Raw genomic sequence first — 21,879 nt, forward strand, 5'->3', positions numbered from 1 at the left:
AGTACCCCCTACAAGACACTCCGTCTGCAGTGATGCAGGTGTTGTGACAGACTGTCTTCGTGAAGAGGGAGCTGAGCCGGAAGGCAAATCTTTCAATTTACTGGTCCATCTACCTTCCAACCCTCACCTATGGTCACGAACTCTGGGTAGTGACCGAAAGAATGAGATCATGGATACAAGCGGCCGAAATGAGTTTCCTCAGAAGAATGGCTGGGCTCAGCCTTAGAGATAGGGTAAGGAGCTCGGAGTAGAGCCGCTGCTCCTTCACATCGAAAGGGGTCAGTTGAGGTGGTTCGGGCATCTGATCAGGATGCCTCCTGGGCGCCTCCCATTAGAGGTGTCTCGGGCACGTCCCACTGGTAGGAGGCCCCGGGGCAGACCCAGAACACACTGAAGGGATTACATATCTCATCTGGCCTGGGAACACCTTGGGGGCCCCCAGGAGGAGCTGGAAAGTGTTGCTGGGGAGAGGGACATCTGGAATATTTACTCAGCGTGCTGTGCTCTTGACCCAGCTTTGGATAAGCTGTTTATATCGTTTGGAAGAATAATCAATATTCCTACAAGTGTAATGCTCAATTTCTTTATAAAGTTGAAAAATACGTTTCTTAATGCTTGAAATATTTTTTTACAAATTATTTTTTAGTGTATCTGGTAATAAAATACCAGATAATGAACTAAAAATAATTATTAATTTTTTTTGTTAAAAAGTGACTCCCTTCGTGTGTATGCTAATGTATATTTCATTCAAAAAGACAAGGAAAAAAAAAATACATACAAGATCATCGAACAGTATTTTCGATTGCTAATGCCTGGCCGATCATCAGCAGTGGACGACTGCCTGTATGCCTCACTCCTTCACTCGGTTCGTCTTTAAGGAGCTTTTTAACATGTTTCCCTCCTCATACAGTCTCACAGAAATTCAACACCGAATAGATGAAGTCAAAACGTTCCTGTCTGTGACTCTGAGCATCGCTAACGCTCACACTGTGGAGTTTTACACTCAGGACGTGTGGCAGCGGTTCATGGCGGTGTCTCCTGAGGAGGTGCTGGTAGCCGTTAGCTCGTGTAGTGACCAGCAGGGGGCGCCAGAACACAGAGGAACAGGTAAACGCATCCAGTCAGGTGTTTTAAAGTTTGTAGAAAAGCATTGTGGGTACCACTTTCTGATAAGACATCCTTTATAAACGTTTTATAAGTTGTTACCAACGGCTTTATTAATGATTAATTAAAAGTTATTTACTCATGTTTTATAAAGGAGTCATCAGCCATTAGGTAGAGCACCTTTTGGGTTGCCAGGTTGTGACTCTCACGGGAATTCCAGTGGTGTTGCCAGCTGTTAGCCAAACATTTTGACCCCATAATATTCAGATAGTAGATACACCTCACCTGTCAGTATGTGGTCAACACTTTTCCATATGATTTATCCTAAAAAAAAAAAAAATAAGAAACTTTATTTATAGAGTGCTTTTCAAAACAAAGTTACAAAGTGCTTTACATGGTTGATCCTGGATTTAAAACAGTGTGGGTTTCAAGCAAATAAAATGAGGCAATATTAAGACATACAAAGTAAAATATAATAAAATAATGGTAAAGGTGGCAGCTAATCACCCTGTACATTGCACTGCTCTGGTGCCACACAGTCTGACTGACAGAAATCACAACTATCAAACACTATATTTGGTGACAGCTTTCACAGTTAAGTGGAATAAAAAAAAAAATTATGGAGCAGTGTAGCTAAAAAAAAAACTCCTCTCAGGTCAGAGGAAATGGTGACCCATCAGATTCCGTGACCTGTCATAATAAAATATGCTATAAAGTATGATGATGTATGATTCCTATTTGGGTCGCAAACTCTGATTGGTCACAGATTTTGGCGTAACACCTTTTGCAGATAATCTCGTCCAAGATCCATTTATTAACAAGCATATATTAATAGATTAACATTTATTACAGCAGTATGTGCAACTGAAAATTACCCAAAATGTTTTTTATTGAAAACCTAGCCACCTACAAGTTGTTCTAGTTAACTGTGATTTCTTTTTGTGTTATTTCAAGTTTTTATTGCATTGCTTGAATAAATATTCATTGTAAAATGTCACTCAAATTACAAAAATAAAATTGAACCTTACAAAAAGTGAAAGGAACCAATCAGTGCTGAGGAAAGGAAGTGAGGTACGTAATGAAAAGACGTGTCAAAATAAAGGAAAATGGGAATCTTTACGACACCTTATATTCGAGATAGGTTGTTTTACTTTTTGGGATCCAAACAGATTCCATGGGGACTATTTCTTCAGTAGAAAGTAATTTAAATGAAAACTGTTCACAGTGACATTTGTGGCTTATCCGCAAACATCACATGAAAATCTTAACACAGTTTTGTGCAACTTTACAGTTATTTCTGTGTCTTTCCCCCCAAACAGAGCAATCCAGGACCACATTTGGGTTTTGCATTGACACAAACCGGCTGGTTGATATCGGTGAGCTGCTGCAGGCGGCCCAGGCCCACTCCCTCCCTGGCCTTGGCATCTGCATAAGCAGGGATGAGCTACTGCAGGCCCTCAGAGAGAACAGGTCTGAGTCTGGCGCTCCACCTGCAGAGATAGGTAGGGAAGAACGGACTGTATGAAAACTCTGTTTCATGCTGAGAGTAGGAAACCAGTCAAGGATTGTCCACGGATGTCCAGCTGTCTTGGGAAGGCATAAACATTCTGATGCTTTGAATAAAACGTTTGCTCTGTCTAACCCAGGTGCTGAGCTGCAGACGGATGAGTTTATGAACTCGAAGAAATCTCACGAGGTCTCGTCCATGTCTGAGGTGGTGGCTTGTCTGGCCCAGCGCTGTGGAGTCAAACAGGTAGAGAAACATTTTTAGACTTGCAATGAGTACCTTAAAGGTCCAGGGGTGTCAGGTTTAGGGGGAGTTAGTGGCATCTAGTGGTGACGACTGGAGATTGCAACCAACTGAAACTTCTCATGGTTAGGATTCCTTCAGTGTTCAGAGGGTGTTAAGCGGGAGCCGGATCATCCGCAGAGGTCTGTTCCTCTCCTGGTGGAATGGGACCTGGTGATTTAAACCGGTAAACATTTGACATGTCACAGATAAGCTGCAAGCCCAGCTCCTGCTAATGTGCGCTCACCATTTTTCTCTGATAACTTGAGATCCAGACGTTCAGGAGGTTTTTACCAGGAGCCAAATCATCCACAGAGATCTCCTCCTCTCCAAAACAAACAGACCTGGTGATTTAAACTGGTAAAAAAAAACAGAATAAGGTACTTTCACGTGAAAAAAAACTTTCGCCGTCAGCTGCTAACTACAGTAGCATGAAAAAATGAATGGTTTGTAGAAATGCTACTGTAGAAATGTGCTGGTGCAACATGGTTGACTAAGCCCCCCAGGAAGTGCGCCAGGGCTTCAAAGTCACTGTTTGGCCACCATTTGGCCAAACTGGAATTACAACTCCCACGCCTGTTACCTGATGCCATAGGGCCCAGAAAGACATTTTCCTTAGACTAACGTTGTGAAAGAGAGGTCTGTAAATCAGTGGATACATATTTTGATCGTCACAGCCTCCGTGACATGACGTGTTTAGCTATCAGGATTTGATCCATTCTGTCCAGCATCATTTAGAAAGTCTAGAATAACCACAAGAATAAATCATTTTGTCTCCATTCACGTTAGCGGAGCACTAAACCAGAAGTAGCCAGCTCTGTCGACAGAAGTTTCTAGTGGTCCTGCTTTGTGGATGTGGAAGCAGTGCTGATCATGAAATCAAATGAACAGAATGAATTGGTATCATCAGCAAAAGTTACAAATTTCACCATATTAGAAACATCATTTGAATGAAGTATAAATAACTTTAAAAGGGTCCCAATACCGAACCTTGTGGAACACCATGTTACTCCTGTAAGGTGTGATTCAGTCTTACTGATTTTTACAAACTGATACCTCATATTTAAATAACTTGTTAACCAAGTTGTGCGACACCTGTTACACCACAGCGTTCACATTTATGAAGGAGGGAATGATCTCATTTCTGTCAGTATATCCTCCCATTTCCTACACACTGGATATTTAAATGCTCTGCTGAGAAGAGACTTGATTGAAATGTAAACAGTTGGAAGTTGTATCTCAGACACCTGATTTTGGATTTTATATTTCCCTCTTTCCTTTCTCTCCCACCCAGGTGATAGATGTCGGCTCTGGGAAGGGCTACCTGAGCTCCTTCCTGTCTCTGCAGTATGGCCTCCAGGTCTACGGCATCGACTCCTCCAGCACCAACACCCACGGAGCCCATGAGAGGAACAGGAAGCTGAAAAAGTTCTCCAGGGCGTACCAGAAACGCAGCAAGGCGGGAAGGGCACAAGGCAAGGCCTCACATTCACCTCAGGAGGAGTCAGGAGAAGTAAAGCCTGGACCAAATGGAGATGATGATGTGTTATTTAGTGTTGGGGCAGGAACTGTGTCACAGGAGGAGGAGGAAGTGTTAATCGGCTCGTCAGATGTCAACGCCGCAGTGGAAAGGCCTTCAGAGCCAGAGGAGCTCTTCCTTAACGCCTTGTCAGTGGATGTGCTTCAGCCTACATCCCCCAGAGTTCCCGCCAGCCAGCTGAGCGCCGAGGAGAGGGAGAGGAGGAAGAGGGAGAACTTGGAGAGGAAAGCTCAGAACAGAGCCGCCAGCGCCAGCGTTGTGTTTTCACCCCTCACCTCATATGTTACTGCGGAAACAGAGCTCCGAGAGCTCATCGGCGAGCTGGAGGTGAGCAAATCCAAAGTTAAAAAAGAAAAAGTAAACGTTGAAAATAGATTTAGTGTGTGTTTGGGCAGCGGCGGTGGTGCAGATAGGGGGCCAGCCGCACAGTAAAGTAGCAAAGCCCGATTCCCACAGCAGCTCCTGAAATTACAAGTCTGCCACAGCAGCTGGAGTTCGCATTACCCGAGCAAGTGTGGGATGTTATCGCCGTGCCAAATCTGCAGCGCGTCATCATCAATAAATTTAACCATCGATCTCCACCCGCTCCCCTCTGCTCTCTCCTTACTCTGCGTGCTTTCTCTGAATTCCAGGATGCGGTAATGGTCGGCCTGCACACGTGTGGTGACTTGGCTCCCAGCACCCTGAGGATGTTTGTGGCTAAAGCGGAGCTGGCCGCAGTCTGCAGCGTGGGTTGCTGCTATCACCTGCTGTCTGAGGAGTTTGACCCTGCCGGACAGGGTAATCACACACACACACACACACACACACACACACACAGTGACACACAGATACAGATCACAGACGGGGACAGATTAGTGTGTTTGTGTCTGTCTCCCTGAAGCCGGGACAGCCTTCACACACACACGCACACACACACACACACACACACACACACACACACACACACACACTCCACCCGTTTTCAGAGAACATATGGTTTCCGTTGTGCACACAGCTCGTAGTCTTCCTCTCTATTTCTGTCTCTCTGCTCCGTTTCTCACTCACGCACGTCCCATAATCCCACCTCAGACACCTGCAGCGCTCGCTTCATCACTCTGATCCAATCTGAAATGAAATATCATCTTCCCACACGAAGCCACATAAACACTTATAGTCATATTTTATAGTAAACAAGTCAAATATTCCGCTGAGAGTCTGGAGACTTGGCCAAGTTACCCTTCTGGAGATTGAGTTGAGCTCAGAAACTCGCTGTTTGAGCCATTAGAGAGGATTTATGGCTTTAGGATGGCTGTTTAAGGCTGCTGAGAATGAGACTTTTTTGACCTCTGTGATTGATCCTGCAACTGCCATGTTGTATTTACTCTTGGTTTAGGAGGACTTTGCTGCTATTTAGTCGGCCTGGACTTCCATACTGAGGAAATTGTATAATCCCTTTTCCAAAGAAGTTGTGATGCTGTACAGTACAAAGACAATATATTTCATGTTCAGACTGATGACACTCAGTAAGCATTTGGCAACCGAGGGCACTTATTGTTGATGTTTCGAAAATGAAACTCAATAACACACTGAGGCAGAAGCTTGTCCACCCTAAGGACAAAACACCCAGGCATAAGCAGATTAATGTAGTGTATGCAGTTCAGTGCAGCCAAGGATGCACAGATTTGTACATCGGCAAAACAAACCACTCCACAAGCGCATGGCTCGCCAGGCCAAGACTCGGCTGTCCATTTACATCTAAAGGAAGGGACATTCTTTCAAGGACAGAGAAGACAGATTGTTTGAAAGAGGTGTGAAAGAAGCCATCTATGTCAAACTGGAACGACCATCGTTAAACAGAGGAGGTGGCCTACGACACCACTTATCACCCAGTCTTGGGATCCCTCCCCAGACGACTCAACACCCATTCTCACCTGGTACCTTCTAACCCTAACGACACACAAGATGGCCGGGTATGTCAACGACTTGGCTGTGACCTTAACGACTCTGTAACTCAGAGCTCACATGGGACCTCAACGACTCTGTAAGGGTTCACACCCACACAGAGTTTAAAGCCTGCGACTCCGCACCAGTCCGTTAGAACTGAAGAAGACTCTTGGATGAGAAGCGAAATGTCTTCAAGAAACTCGAGCAAGTCCAGTTGCCTACCATATAGCACTTATGATCCGAAAATAAACTTCTTTCCTGTTCTTGCTCGATATACGACTTCAGTTGCTCAACAGTCCACGTTCACCATTGACGTATCTTGTGCTTCATACTGCGGCACACAGTTTCAATAGGAGACTGAGCTGGACTGCAGGCAGGTCAGTTTAGTACCCACACTCTTTCCTGCGAAGCGGCGCTGTGGTAACACATGCAGAATGTGGCTTGGACTTTTCTTGCTGGAATAAGAGGGGACGTCCCTGAAATGGCAGCATATGTTGCTCCAAAACCTGTACGTACCTTTTAGCATTCATGGCGATTTCACAGATGTGCAAGTTACCCCTGATACCATGGGCACTAACACACCCCCATACCACCACAGATGGTGACTTTGAACATTGCACTGGGAACAATGCGAACGGTCCTTTTCCTCTTTCGATCAGAGGGCAGAACGTTTGTGTTTTCCGAAAAAACAATTTGAAACGTGGACTTGTCAGACCATAGCACATATTTCCCTTTTGTGTCAGTCCATGTCAGATGAGTTCAGGCCCAGAGAAGTCAGCGATGTTTTTGGATGTTGTTGGTATATGGCGTTCACTTTGCATGGTAGAGTCGTAACTTGAATTCATAGATTTACCGACAATGGTTTTCCAAAGTGTTCCCGAGCCCGTTTAGTGATATCCTTTATACAATCATGTTGGTTTTAAATGCAGTGCAGCCTGAGGGGTCAAAGGTCACAGGCATTCAATACTGGCTGTCAGCCTTGCTGCTTATGTCCAGAGATTTGAGAACTGGAGTTGTATGTCGTCCTCTACAACCACCTCACCTCTGAGGTTAACTCAGGTGCCAAAACGCAGGACAATAGGCTGATATCATCCTCGTTTCATGCTCCTTCACTTGCTCAGTTTATGAGGTATGAAATCGTCTACATGTGTCCTCATGCTGGGACTGTAGCCTCTGCACATCTATGAGAAAGAGCCCTCGCCACAGTCGATACAGTATCGCGTCATCTCCTGTTAACAGCGCGACCTCTGACCCTCCCGTCATCGGGGCTCCGTCGCAGCTCCAGCCAAGAACGGGGCGGAAAATGATATCACGACAGCTGATTGAAAACACTCTTTCTCAAACTCCGGCTTGATCTTTTAAAGACGTGAACAAAAGCGTTCACACACACACACACACACACACACTTTCTGTCCCCTGCTGGCCTTACAGTGCAGTCTGGGATGCGGGCCAGCTCCTGCGGTGGCCTACTGCACCCTAAAAAAGAGCTAAAGAGCTGAAAAGCTTCATTAGGGAGAGCTACGTTTATGTGATTTGGGAATGAAGCAATTCCTTAAACGCATCATCCGTGTTTAATACCATATGTGGAATCGGGAGTCCAAACTTGTGCGCTTTACCCACAACAAGATGAGCGCATTCTGGAGCCTGTCTTCTCAAAATATTTGCAAGTGTACGATTGCACATGAGGACATGAGCAATATTTGTCTCTCTGAGGGGGAGTGCGTGTACGTGGCCACTTCAGATGTGAAGGGTCGCCACTGTAAACAGCTCTGCGTATGTTCTGTAATGCACCCTTCAGACGGAGGAAAGGCCTGTCCGCTTCAGTTGCCTCTGAGGGCCTCTGTCAGCAAGCCATGTGCTGGTGCAGGAGGGAAGCTAACCTGACTGCTAACATGTTAGCGTGTCCACAGTAGCTTGCGGCCCCAGCTGCACATGTTATTACTGCTTCTTTTGACTGTGTCCCTCTGGATTCCCTGCGCCTTGGCCTCAGTCACTGACCCTTTTAGAGATGACATGAAAAGGATGGCAGGCTGTCAAAGAGTCACACTCAGTACCCTCCCACTGGGAATCTGTGTGTGTGTTTGTGCGTGTGCTAATGTCTGCTGTGGTTGAAAATGTGCAGCGCTTAACAGCAGTCTTTTTAAGGCAAAATATTTAGTAGCAACGGGTGTCATCTTAATTCTTCTATTCATAGACTCCAAGAAAAAGAATATTCTCTGTCTTCATAAACCTAAATTAAACCGTTCCCCACTCCCGTTCCCGCAAGTTTCCCTAGCTACCAAATATTTAAAATTCATACCCACTGATTGCAGCTGTTTGAAAAAGCCCCCTTTAATCAGCCAAACTGATCAATCAGTTTACCCCATTATCTCTGTGTGTTTCCTCACAGAGTGTTCGCGCGGCATGTGTGGGTTCCCTCTGAGTCAGTACCTCCGCGACCAGTCCTGGTTCTGCGGCAGGAACGCCAGGATGTCGGCGTGTTTGGTGAGTTGAGACGACAGCATGGAAAATGTGCACAGCAGCATCTTACCTACATGAACATGTGATCTTCACACAGTTTGAGTGAGTTTTTTTTCTTTTTTTTGTGTTCAGGGTCTTTTTATCGGTGTTACTGGTTTGTCAAACAAAATCGATTGATTTTATAAACAGTTACCTGTACATTTAAATATAGTCGATTTGTCAAAAATCATAGGATACAGTCAAAGAGAAAAATTAAAATCAATAAAATTAAATTAAAAAAAAAATCTATAACAAAAATAAACACTGAATGTGTAGTAAGAAACACTCTAAAAATTAAATTAAATTAAAAGTAACAATAAATAAGTAAGTTACATATAATATGGGATCAGGAGCTCAGTTTTGGGACTTGGCTTGGGAACCGGAGAGTCACCAGGTCAAGTCCCCACGTGAACCAAGTACGGAGCGTTGGACTGGTGGCTGGAGAGGTGCCAGTTCGCCTCCTGGGCACTGCCAAGGTGCCCTTGAGCAAGGCACCACACCCTCTATTTAATGCATGATATGGTCCTGTTTGTGCATGTGTGTGTATTTCGGGCCTGTGTGACAACAGAGGGTAAAAAAATTGAAATACCCTCCAGGGAGTAATAGATTATGTCTTCTTCTTTGTCTAGTACAAAACTGAAATAATAAATGGTGTCAATTTTTTTTATATAGGTTTAAAATTGTTACCGTAAAGCACAGCCTCTTGAAGCATAGTGAATTTTCTCCAAAGTCAAAAGTGATGATGTAAGGTCTTTAACTCTTTGAAACCTGAAGTGATATCAGTGCTGCTTTCAGACGCCTTTCGCAAATATTTAAACCTTTGAACCCAGAGCAAATTGGTGCGATTTATTTTGAAAACATGAGAAAAAAGGCAACAGGCAACTTGGTAAGAAATGTCCCACAAATAAAAAATAATAAAAAAAAAAAGATTTAGAAAATCATTAAAAAATAAAAATAAAAAAGCTAGGGAAAAACGTTATTTATTATTATTGTTATTATTATTACATTTTAAAATTATGATACAGAATTAATATATTTTTTTTAATTTCAATTTTTAATTAAATTTAATTTAATTAATCTTTTTCTCTCCTTTTTTATTTATTTTACAAATGTTCTTGTTAAATTTTCTCTTTTTACCAGTTTCTTGCCATTTTTTAATTTCCTCTATTTCCTCGTTGTTCATTGCCTTCTCCTCATTTTTTTAAAAGAAATCAAGCATTATTGCTGGGGTTTCAAAGGATTAAAGGAATAGTTGTACGGCTGTGGACGGCGGCAGCAGCAAAATGTAACTTTGCCACCTGAAAAAAGGCCCACCTAAATATCAATTTTGGTTTGAGGTAACTATTTATTTAGTAAACTTTTACTGCCTTTCCTTGCTGTCAGACATTTCCAATGGAGAAATGAAGCCGTTACATTGCTGTGTTCAAAGCCACCAGACTCCATTGAGAAAACTGTGATTTAACATCACTGAACACAGGAGCTGCTGGTCTACCACTGCCTCGATCAGTATGTCTGTTTGTGTTATTGTGTGATTTTAACATTTAAAAAGATTAGTTCGTATTCACCAAAGTAACACAACAACACAAACAGACAAACTGATCGAGGAGGAGGTAGACCAGCAGCTCCTGTGCTCTGCAAGCTAGAATGACTGTTTTTGTCAATGGAGTCTGGTGGTTTTGAACAGAGTGAAGATGGGGAACTGAAGCCGGGAATGGCTTCCTTGTCAGAATGGGCTGTCTATGTCACATTAAAGCGGCGAAAATATTCTAAATACAGTGCACACTTAAACTGTTACTGACTTGTTGATAGGCCAAAATAGGCAGGTTGATGTGTCCAAAATACAAACTATGCGTTTAGAGGTTTCAGTGGGTACAAAACATCTGAAGAGGTTTTATTCATGTGTGGTTTCTGCCTTTACAACTGCAGCCACAGCTCTGTCTTTCCCAAAAAATACTTTGTGTTGACGCTTTTCTTTTTCCTCAAAAACAGGCACTTGAGAGAGTTTCACTCGGCCAAGGGGTAAGTAATGCATGCATACTCATTGGAACAAATATATACATTAACGTCACGATCGCACAAGAATGGGAGCTAAATGTCTTTCTGTAAACTGCCACGACTTCACACACATCAAAACAAATCTATCAAATTATTCCAAACATCAAATCTGGGTGTTCAGAGTCGCTCCGAACTGTGTTATCTTCGTATCTTCAAACAATCAGCCCGTTAATTCTGCTATTGTTACAAGCCTGTGATTGACTACGGTGTATTTATTTGAAATGTAGAGCTCGGAGCTGTGGGCCAGAGCCTGACACACAATGCCAGCAGCCATTAATATGGAATGTTTATAAATATTAATGCAATCACGGTAAGATTGATTACTTGTTGGAACTGGGGTCTGAATCCAAAAGTAGGCCCTGATTGCCTGCTAGTCTTGCATCAGGCTTGGAGAGTGTCAGAAATATTCATCAAGTGTTCGCACACACGCTGGAGGATGAATAACAAGGGAGGAACAAAGTTTTTAAGCAAGAAATTCGGTAAACTGCATCATGTTGAGTCGAGTTATCTTTGATCTTTTCTGCAGATTCAGATGGAGTCTCTGTTTTACCGGGCGGTCCTGCATGTTATTCTGAGGGATCACTACAGCTCCTTTAAAAGGTAACTTCCAGAAGTGTACATCTGGCAGCACTTTAATATGAGGAATTACAGCAAGTGTGTAGCACAGTGTTTTCTGGGTGTTATTTCACAGTGTCCACGGACAGAAACACATGTGAGGTAGAGGTCCTCATTTCAGTAGCAGACTAAAAGACAAAAACTGTTCTGTTGTTGCTTCTGAATCAAAAAGGAAAAGTTGTTGTTTCCGGTTTATTTAGTCTACAAACGAACCAAGACTTGCAAACAAAAGTCACATGTTCTCAGTAGCAGAGCAGGTTTTGCATCGTAAGGCCCAGACACACCAAACCAACATCAAAGAACTGGTGGTGACAAAAGCTGAATGTGGCGTCTCCTCACGTCGCCAAAAAAAAGCTGCACTTGAACACACCGCAAAAACTAATACTTATGTTCTGGATTCAAGACGCTAGTAAGCAAGTTAGCACATTAACAACAACCCAATGTTGAAAGAACAAAAAGATACTTACCGTGCGCTAGTGAACAGTAACACAATCAAAAGCCCTGTTTCCTTTTCTGTGGACGATAAATGAGGTGCAGACTGATAAAGGAGGAAATACAGTGAGTGCTGGACAGAGCAGTGAGTGACAACAACCCCGCCCACATTTAAGAGTACAGTTTTTGGTTGAAACACTAGGGTCTAGATACCATGTCTGAAGGGTTCCAAAGGCACCATACCAAAGGTGTTTGGAATTTGCAGGAAAGCCCAATCAGTCTTCTTTCAGCATTTGCAGTATTAAAACAAAATTAGGGAGTGCAGCAAAATGCCACCTACCTACTTTTGTTGATAGAATGCGCCTTTTTCGGGGCAATGGGGGGCGTGAGCAAGTAACGAAACGTGTAGCTCAGCGTGTGACGTAAACAGTGACGTGGGAGGGAAGCCGCAGCTAGTCAGTCCTTCGGTGATTCTCTTGTAAGTCGGCCCGTTCTTCACCGTCCCCGTCATCTGACGGTTAATGGCCTCTTTGTTTGCGAGGGCAAGGAGGGCGCACAATTCCTTGTCTCCTCAGTCGCTCATCTTTACAGTGTCTGTCAGGTTTGCGTTTCCCTCTTGCTACTAGCTGCTCGCTAATTCCTGCTATCAGTTGTTTCCTGTTGACGCACGTGCGGCGTCATCAACAGCTCCTCCCATGAGTCATCAACAGCCCCTCCCATTGTGGAAGGCCGCCTTCTTCTGTTTAAACCAAAACGGTTCTGCCAATATGACTACCCTACGAGGTGGAAAATTGGGCACCTCGGATCAACTCGCCAATCCGGCTCCGTGTGTCTAAACGCTCGTCTAAACATTTGCCGGAAATCTGGCAGTGTCAAAGGGGCTTATGATCCGTTTGTGCTCAGTGGCTAAATCAATAATCTTATCTAATGTAAGTGTGTTTCAATCTCACACCCTCTTGACTTGAGTAAATTTTTTTGCTTTCCTCACTTCTGATCTCGTCTGGTACACTGAGCTGAACTAACTCAACAAGGGGCTCTGCTGGACCTGCCTGATCTCCTGCTGATTCAACATGCAGTATGGCCAACAAGGACCAATCAGGGCCAACTTGTGGCAACAGTGCACCGCAAAAACTAAGGCCACAGACACTCACTGACGGCCAGCAGTTGTCTTCATGTGTTATGGCATGTGGACTTTAGTGCTGAAACAAAGCGGTCCATGAAGCTGAGAATTAGCCGATTAGAAAAGTTTGATTAAGAGCAATTTTGATGGTTAATTGATTAAATCATTTCAAGTGAAAATTACATTTACCGAGTTCCAGCTTCTTAAATGTGTTCATGTGATCCAGCAGGTTGTCTTGACCATGACAAAACCTTATCCAATAATGAAAGAAAATGTTAGCTGCATCCTTTATGGACTTGTCCTTTTTTATTTCTAGAAGTGAATATTTCTGCTCATATAGTACCTTGAAAACATGAAGAAAAAGCAGAATAGGCTGCAGTTTGGCCTTGGATCAGTTTGTTACGCTTTACTTTCCAAACATGAGTAACTGCTGGCTCTCAGAAGTCAAAACCTGCTGGTTTATACCAATAAAATCTGAAGTTCTGGGGTCATTTGCGGGTGCTATTTAGCATTCCTAATGAGTGAGAATTTTCAGGCATTTCGGTCCAGATATTTAGTGGTTTACGGTCATTACCTTCCTCTGACTAAATACATTGAGCCATAGACAGATTTCAATTAGCCCTTATCAAACGCCTTAAAAGACACCAAGCACCCCGCTGCTGCTTTGTGACCTTACATTTAATGACTAACATCAGATCAGGATCGAATATCCGTTACTTCTGTCTGAGCAGCACCTAGTCATCACAGTTTAGTCCTGTAGAAGTGTTTAATTGTTTGATTGTGGTTGCTAAGGGTGTGATTTAAAGCAGACGGCAACACACCAGACACAACATGAGAGTAAAGGAGCGAGTATTGTTTATTTCACTGGGCAGAAATGAGACGTTCAGGGACTGAGAGAGGTTGATGATGTATGTACGTGTGTTTGCTCTGCAGTGAAAAGCGAGTTGGGAACGTCTACTCCAAGGCTAAATCCTTCGTGGACTACGTTCGTCGAGCTCTACGCAGACTGGAACTGGATGAATCCAAGGTCAGGACCAGAATATTACAGTCAACAAGAGACATGAAGCACACAGTGGAAAGCAGGCATCATTTTGGCACTGTTGGAGGGAAATGTTCCCCTGTTGGTTTTTATTTATAAAATATTCCAATTCATGTCAGGTTAGTGAACTACACAGGTCCTTCAGATACTTGCTTTCATAGGCCCTGGTTACAGCTGGTATTAATATGTGTCTTTGATGACCAGATCACATGTGGACATCTTGAAGTACAGGGGTGAATGCACCCAGTACGTTCTCAATGTGTCTTGAGAACCGATCACTTCGACCACATTCAGAGGTGGTCTGGATGGCCACGCTCTTTCAGCAGTGTGCCTCTCATCTCTGTCCGCTTGTACCCTCTGAAAGTTGGCAATTGTCACATTTGCTTCATGGATGTATAAAGAGATGTGGATACAGCGTAGGTGTCGGGACCCTGTTCATCCCTATGAAAGTTGCTCAGTAGTGCTTGAACAGGCCCCCAGGAAGTGCTACGGGCTGTGAAGTTGTAGTGCATGTAGTGGCCCAACAGTGCAATTATATCTGTCACATGATGCAGTGTGGTCCAAAAAGACTTTTTCCCATTGAGTTACATGGCGAAAGAGTCTGTAAATCAGTGAGTCATAGCCCCCTTGAGATGGCTCGTTTCGCTATCAAGATTTGATCCGTTTGGTCCGTTAACATTTCTTAAGTCTAGAAGAGCTGCACAATTAAATCATTTTATCTCCATTCAAGTAAGTGGAGCACCAAAGCGGAAGTAGCCAGCTCAGCCAGGGAAGTGTCTAGTGTGTCTGCGGAAGCAGTGCCAATCATCCCAGTAATTGTATATGCGGCAGTTGAACTTTTTGGCTTCTTGCGCCACTGAGCAACTTCCATAGAAATGAACGGGGCCCCGCCTCCAACGCTGTATCCAGTTCTCTTTATAGATCCATGTGCATGCAGCCAAAAAAAAAGTTAGATTCAATTAAATTAGGTTAAATTGTTACAAAATTTTAATGATGGACAAAAGTTTCAGACTCAGGGCCAAATTCACAAAAGGATTGCGTGGCTTTTGCGGCCGCTAAACCGGTAAAAATGGAGCAAACAGATACCGTCTAATTCACAAAGCACGCGCAGAGGGTGAAATGCTCCACTAACTGCGCTGCCAAGCAGATTGCGTCTCGGTGCTCCGGTGTTATTTGCACGTATTTAAATGAGGTAATATGCATATATTTGGTGCAAAAATGTCCCCTTTCTATGCAAATGAGCCTCATTGATAAACAACGTCTAATTCACTAACACCAGCGCTAATAGCCACACGCAGTTTGAGTGAAGTAAATAACGTCTTTAGAAAGCTGGTGCAAACTGGGCGCTCCTCGGTGGAAGCCTCTCGCCCAGACTTTCCAGTGATCGTGGCAGTAGTGATCGTCTGTTAAATCATTCATTCATTCATTCATCTTCTAACCGCTGGAGAAGATGGGGTTGGAGCCTATCCCAGCTGACATTGGGCGAGAGGCAGGGTACACCCTGGACAGGTCGCCAGACTATCGTAGGGCTGACACATAGAGACAAACAGCCATTCACGCTCACATTCACACCTACGGACAATTTAGAGTTATCAATTAACCTAGTCCCCAATCTGCATGTCTTTGGATTGTGGGAGGAAGCCGGAGTGCCCGGAGAGAACCCACGCTGACACGGGGAGAACATGCAAACTCCGCACAGAAGGGCTCCCGTGCCCGGGATCGAACCGGCAACCCTCTTGCTGTGAGGCGAGAGTGCTAACCACTACACCACCGTGCCGCCCCTGTTAAATCAGTCTGTAAATAAAATTTTGACATTATTATTATAATCACCAGTTAAACTAACAACAGATGATGTATGTGCTTATTTGTATATAGAGATGAGGAAAGGAAGTGAGATCCGATCACAGGTGGTCCCTCGGGACGCAGGTGGAGATGCATTCTAACGCCAGACTTAGAGCTGTCCACTTGTGCATGTTAACATCAGGTGTAAACAGGGCCTTGGTTTAGGATGTTGCCAGGCACCAGGATGTTGAGGTCATTGGACTGCCTGGGTATCCATGGGGATACAGATGACGTATTTCTGTCTGTGTAATGTCACTCACAACTCCAAAAGACAGAAACCTTTTTTTTTTCTTTTGCGTCTCCTACCTCAACTCTTCCTCACATCTTCCATCTCTCACTTTTATATATTCCCTTGCATCTGTATTCAGAGCCTTCATATTGTGCTTTACATGGCTGGCACTCTTTCTCCTCAGCTCTCTGACAGTGACATCCAGAGTTATCACGACACATATAGACCGCGAATGGGCGAGATGCATGCTTTTAATTTGGTAAGTATTCAATACATTGTAACGGAACTGGTGAGCGCAAAAAACATTTTCATTCCTGTAAAATGAGATGTATAATGGCAATAAATTGCGGACCATTAAGTGAGATCATTGTAGCCTGCAGGGAAGTAATACAGCAATGATTGTACAGAATGGGAAGAAAACCAGCCTCTGCTTTCAGCAGAAGCCACTAATTGTGTTGTCAACCAAAATACCAATTTTCTTTCATGACATAAAGCAGTGAAATGGTTTTTGGGGATCGCCCACTAGCTACTGGGAAGACACTGGTCATGGTAGGTTTTAGTATGTAGATCCAGTACTGGGAGCTGCCTGAAAGGGACAACTTATAAGGAATTTTGTACCAGATAGATGAAAACGAAACACTGTAAAAACACTGATAGGAAATTAAGTAATTTCCTGTCATTATCTTTGTATAGTTGAAGGTGACCCTGGCTCCCTGTATTGAAGGTCTGCTTCTCCTTGATCGCCTCTGCTACCTGAAAGAACAGGTAAGATCATTTCAGTCTGTCATTGCAGAAATACTATCAATTCATTTTGGAGGCGTGGCTTCACTCCCATGATGGACCCCCATTGGCAGAACTCAGAAGACTCAAATCTAAGATCAACATGAACTTATACTGAATAGACTCAAAGCCAGGAAGAGGCAGGGGAAGTTAACTTGCCAGGAAACAGGTTGTATTTAAATGATCTATAGCACATGGTCTGGTGGTTCCCAACTGGTGGGCCTCGGTCCAAAAGTGGGTCACGGGTCCATTCTGAAAGGACCACAAGTGACTTGCGAACATGTCAAGTTTGTATTTTTGAAGTACAGTGAATTTCAGGCACAAGCTTTTATTCTGAAGTTCCGTTTCCTGATGTAGAGTGAGTGAATAATGGACAGCTACTTGACAGAGACAGCAAACTAGCTTGACGACATGGCCAAACGCAAGCTGACGCCGAATGTTTTAAACTTTGTGGACCTTGAACTAACGATAAGCAATTTGGCCCCCATGGCTGGACCAGTTGGGAACCACTGGTCTAGAGTGCATGGCACAAGTGCATTTAGGGCGTGTCCAACTGGCACATAGTCTGGGTGTCATGTACTGTGCAAGGGCCTAAGGGGTTGTATTAACCTCTTAATTAATCAACGGCGTGCTTTGGGTGTAACATGAATTCAACAGATCAGATTGTCTTTTCATGGCGGATTCTGCAAATTGAAGAAGTGAGCGGTTTCCCCCTGAAAGTATTGTGGGACATTTATGCAGCAAAACTAAAAACTGTAGTTGAAAACATGACAGAAGAAACGGAACTAAACTTTTAGCTTCTGAAATAATCAATGAAGTTATGCTGCTCCTTGTGTGTATATGTGCAGAGCTTCTTTTTCAACGAGGAGTAGGAGACCAGGTGGCACATTGTATGGTAGCCTCAGCCACCAGTGTGTGAATGGGTGAATTTGACATGTAGGGTAAAAGCACTTTGAGTGGTCGGAGGACTAGAAAGGCGCTATTAAGACACCACTTCCACAGTACAACCACCTACTTCCACAACATGGGTGCTGGCATTGAAAATAACACCTGCACTGGTCTGAAACCATCAATGCAGCAGTCATAAGATGGGGCCAAAAGAGTGCCAAAGAACACTTAACGGTTAATTTACAATCAAAACTGTTTTGGGTTTATTTCCTGTAGTCGTCTTCAGTGAGATTCAGACTCCAGCTTCATTTTTCAGTTCGAGTCATCTCTATAATTTGCTTCTACAGCTCGCTGATTGGGGATTGAAATTCGCTCCCCAGATGATGAAAGCAAAGACACGGAAATCTCAGCTGAGATCTCGAAACCTTTTTTCGATTCAACCCACTGACAATAACATAGGTGTCGTCTGAATTAAAGCCAGCCTGCAATTTAACGTCTCGTGCTCCTGCAGCCAAACACAACATACTAATCTTTAGCCCGAGTCACTGTGATGAAATATTTACATGCTGAAAGCTTTGAAGTCGTGATTACATGCGTGGCTGTGTGTCAGATGGACTTCCTTAATAGGGTCGTGTAATCAAACTCTATAACATCAAGAGAGCTGGTCAGCTTTGAGGGGTCTCCCTGGAGGAGGAGCGGAGGAGGGGAAAAAAGGAGGTGATGGATGTATGTGAATATGATCCATGTGATGATAAGTGTGCTGTTCAGCCTGTAAGAAAGATATAAACACACACAGATCAGGTTGTTTAAGTTCTCGGAGCTGGGATTATTATCCAGGAACATATTGCAGATTTCTGTATGTTTCTATAGAGTCTTCAGGCTCTTGCTCCGGCGTTGATAGCCAAACAGTGATGCACTTATTAAGCAATGTATACATACACTGTAACATGATGTCTGCTGAAAGCTCAAAGGACCAGAAAGTGTGTGATAAAATATGCATCGGTGATCGTGGAAGGAATTTTATTCCCCAATTGTTGGTCCACCACTTTGATCCAGACTAAAATATCTCAACAACTTTCGGATGGATTGCCATGAAATTTCGTACAGACATTCATGGTACCCAGAGGATGAATCCTGCTGTCTTTGTGATCCCCTGACTTTTCATCTGGCAACACCATGAGGTTAAGAATTATGGTTTTGAGTGTAATGTCTCAACAACTATTGGACGGGTTGCTGTGATATTCAGTAAACACGTTCATGGTTTCTGAGAGGAAGAATCGTAACAACTTTGGCAATCTCAGAACCCATCGGCTGTCGTCTAAAAATGATGGCCGATGGGAGCAGCAGCAAATATTTAAGGAGATCCGGTGCCAGCGAATTTCCAGGGTGCTGCTCAATATTTAGATTTCGATGCAGCTTGAGACAGGTCCGGACAACATTTCAGTTCATTAAAAACACTTAAAGCTACTCTTACCTTTCTTGCATTTCACACAGCACTTCGAAAATATTTGGACATCCACAACTCTCGCCTCCCTCCAAAGACATACTCCCACCTGCTCCATTACGTGCTCATTACGTCTATGGTAGACGTAGGCGTTGGCAAGGTAACGTTAGATACACAGAAGAGGAGATTGAGTGTAACGTTACAACCAAGACAGTCAAACGCAACCCCGGAGTTTTGAAACTCAACCGGAGTCAGTGATGACTGATGAGTTTTAGAAAAAGGTTACCGTGCTAACGTTAGATAGTAGCGTTAACGTTATTAGTAAGTGGAAACGAACAAGGAAGATAACGTGGGGGGATGTTACACGAATGGTTACGTCAGTCGGAGGCCTCCATGTGGGGAAGACAGACAGGATGCTTGTAGAACCATATGAGAATGGTATAATTTGAGTGTTTATCTCAGGTGGAATTCACTTACATTGTATTGTTGCTTTAAGTGTATAAAAATAGAGGAAATGAAAGACAGTCTAAATGAACTTAGTATGTTTTTAAGAAGGGACTTAAAAGAGATCACTGACTCAGCCGGCCTGATTTCCTCGGGCAGACTGTTCCAGAGCCTCGGGGCCCTGACAGTAAACGCTCTGTGCCCTTTAGTTTTCAGCCGGGCCTCTGGAACAGACAAAAGACCTCAAACACATCCTGGCGTGTATGGCACTAAGAGGTCAGAGATATAGCAGGGAGGGAGACCTTGAAGAACTTCTAAAACATACTGGGAGCCAGTGTGAAGAGGCTAAAACTGGAGTGATGCGATCACGTCTCTGGCAGCTAAATTCTGTACAGTCTGGAGTTGATTAATAGATTTTTGATTCAGGTTGTTGCAGTGACCAAGGCGTGAAGACATGAAGGCGTGTAAAATATCCTCAGTGTCTTTAAAAGTTCAAATGGATTGTATTTTTTGACGGAAAGATGGTAAAAACCTTTTATCTGGTTTCACTTGTTAAAGAACTCCAGCAAAAGTAGCGTATTGGTTATATAAATTGCGTGACTAGAAGGCATTGAATAATGTGTAAACACCCTTAAGAATAATGGGAGGTTTTCCTGTTCTTCCCATTCTGCCTCCATGGTGTGGATACAGTAGACGTACACCCTCTCACAGCTGCTTGTGTGGCTGCGGACTGTTTCTATTACAAAACGACCTATACAAAAACAGCGAGCCATCAAGGAAGACAAACTTGTTTTACACATGAACACGAATCCACCTGACACAATATTTGTACAGATGTTTCTCCTCTTGGGGATTCAGTAGAGAAATCTTTAATAGGGGGAACATCATACGGCGGAGGATGCCAGGGGTCACAAAGCCAAACTGGGTGGAGAACATGATTTTTACGTGTATGTGTTTTTTATTTAGTTCTATTGTGTCTTATTTTTGTGTCCTGCAGGAGGATTTATCATTCACTGCACTGGTGCAACTCTTTGATCCCCTGCTGTCGCCGAGATGCTATGCCGTCGTCGGACTGAAGAGTTATGGAGACAGAAATTCACGTTGATAAACTTATACATATGCGCATGATTATAATACGCTGCTGAGAGGTCATGATTGTACATGATTATATCAGCAATCATTGAGTGATTGCATTATGTATGTGTCCTCTCTTGCGTGTTATGATTTAATCTAAATCTTGTAATTTATTTACGCAGCGTCTGCATCGCTTTCAGCAACATCTTGTTTTGTTTTATATGCTTTACTGTTTTCGATGAAAAATAAATCTTCGATACTTTTAGCGTTTAGTCCTTGACTGTGCTCGTCCTCGTGAAAACACATGCTCTAAACACATGGAGAAACTGTCAGCCCTGTTTGAATGTCCTGATTGAATTGTATCCATCGCAGCCTTTTGTCTTTATGTTTCATGACTCCTGAGAAAAACCCTTGTTTTTAAGGGCCGTTCAGGGAGCCGGGGCCATTGTGGGATTTAGGGATGCTTGGATCCCCCTCTGTTGACAGGTCTGGAAACCCCATTCCTAGGCTCCCAAACTGGAGGAAGTCGGGGGAAAGATAGACGGGGCAAGAGGCGCCCTTGACCCCATTTAATCTTTACTTGTGTTTTGCTTTATGCTCAGCCATTTAATAAATCACGCCGGTCTTACATGTTTGATAACAAATGTTAAAGTCTTGAGTGCACACGTGAGTTATGGTGGTGGGAATTACACCAAAGCTGAAGGTGGGAACTGGAGTGTTAAGGGGACCAAAAACATCAAGTTATTTAACAGTGGTCAAAGTTAAGATATATGATTTAAAACACTGTGTGTGACAATTACTTTGACGTAGAGATAAAAGTCACCTTTGTGTGTCACATTGAGACAGGAAATTCCCTCAGTTACTCATCTGTGATTATCTTTTACATCACAAGGAGATGGTCGAGGTCATTGACTCCCAACCGCGGTGCCTGTGCAGTAGCCAGGGTGATTTACAAAGAGCAGGTAATCTGATAAAATATGAATGTATTTACTTATTTAACCCATATTTAACCAAGCAAGTCCTGTTCAGATCAACAGTCTCTTTTACAAGGGAGATCTG

General features: G+C 43.5%; 1 protein-coding gene across 1 annotated transcript; it reads left to right on the plus strand.

Annotated features, from left to right (window-relative positions):
- Positions 1–828: 828 nt before the first annotated feature.
- Positions 829–21,436, plus strand: mettl25 (methyltransferase like 25). The gene is made up of 12 exons (XM_049566242.1): positions 829–1,107; positions 2,424–2,606; positions 2,751–2,857; positions 4,188–4,760; positions 5,066–5,213; positions 8,749–8,843; positions 10,848–10,877; positions 11,440–11,513; positions 14,014–14,107; positions 16,375–16,449; positions 16,884–16,955; positions 20,744–21,436. Exons 1-12 carry the CDS (start codon positions 846–848, stop codon positions 20,849–20,851), a joined length of 1,821 nt encoding a protein of 606 aa, XP_049422199.1. The 5' UTR covers positions 829–845; the 3' UTR covers positions 20,852–21,436.
- The last annotated feature ends 443 nt before the right edge of the window (positions 21,437–21,879 follow it).

The sequence above is a fragment of the Epinephelus fuscoguttatus genome, linkage group LG22 (genome assembly GCF_011397635.1).
Source record: "Epinephelus fuscoguttatus linkage group LG22, E.fuscoguttatus.final_Chr_v1".
NCBI lineage: Eukaryota > Metazoa > Chordata > Actinopteri > Perciformes > Serranidae > Epinephelus > Epinephelus fuscoguttatus.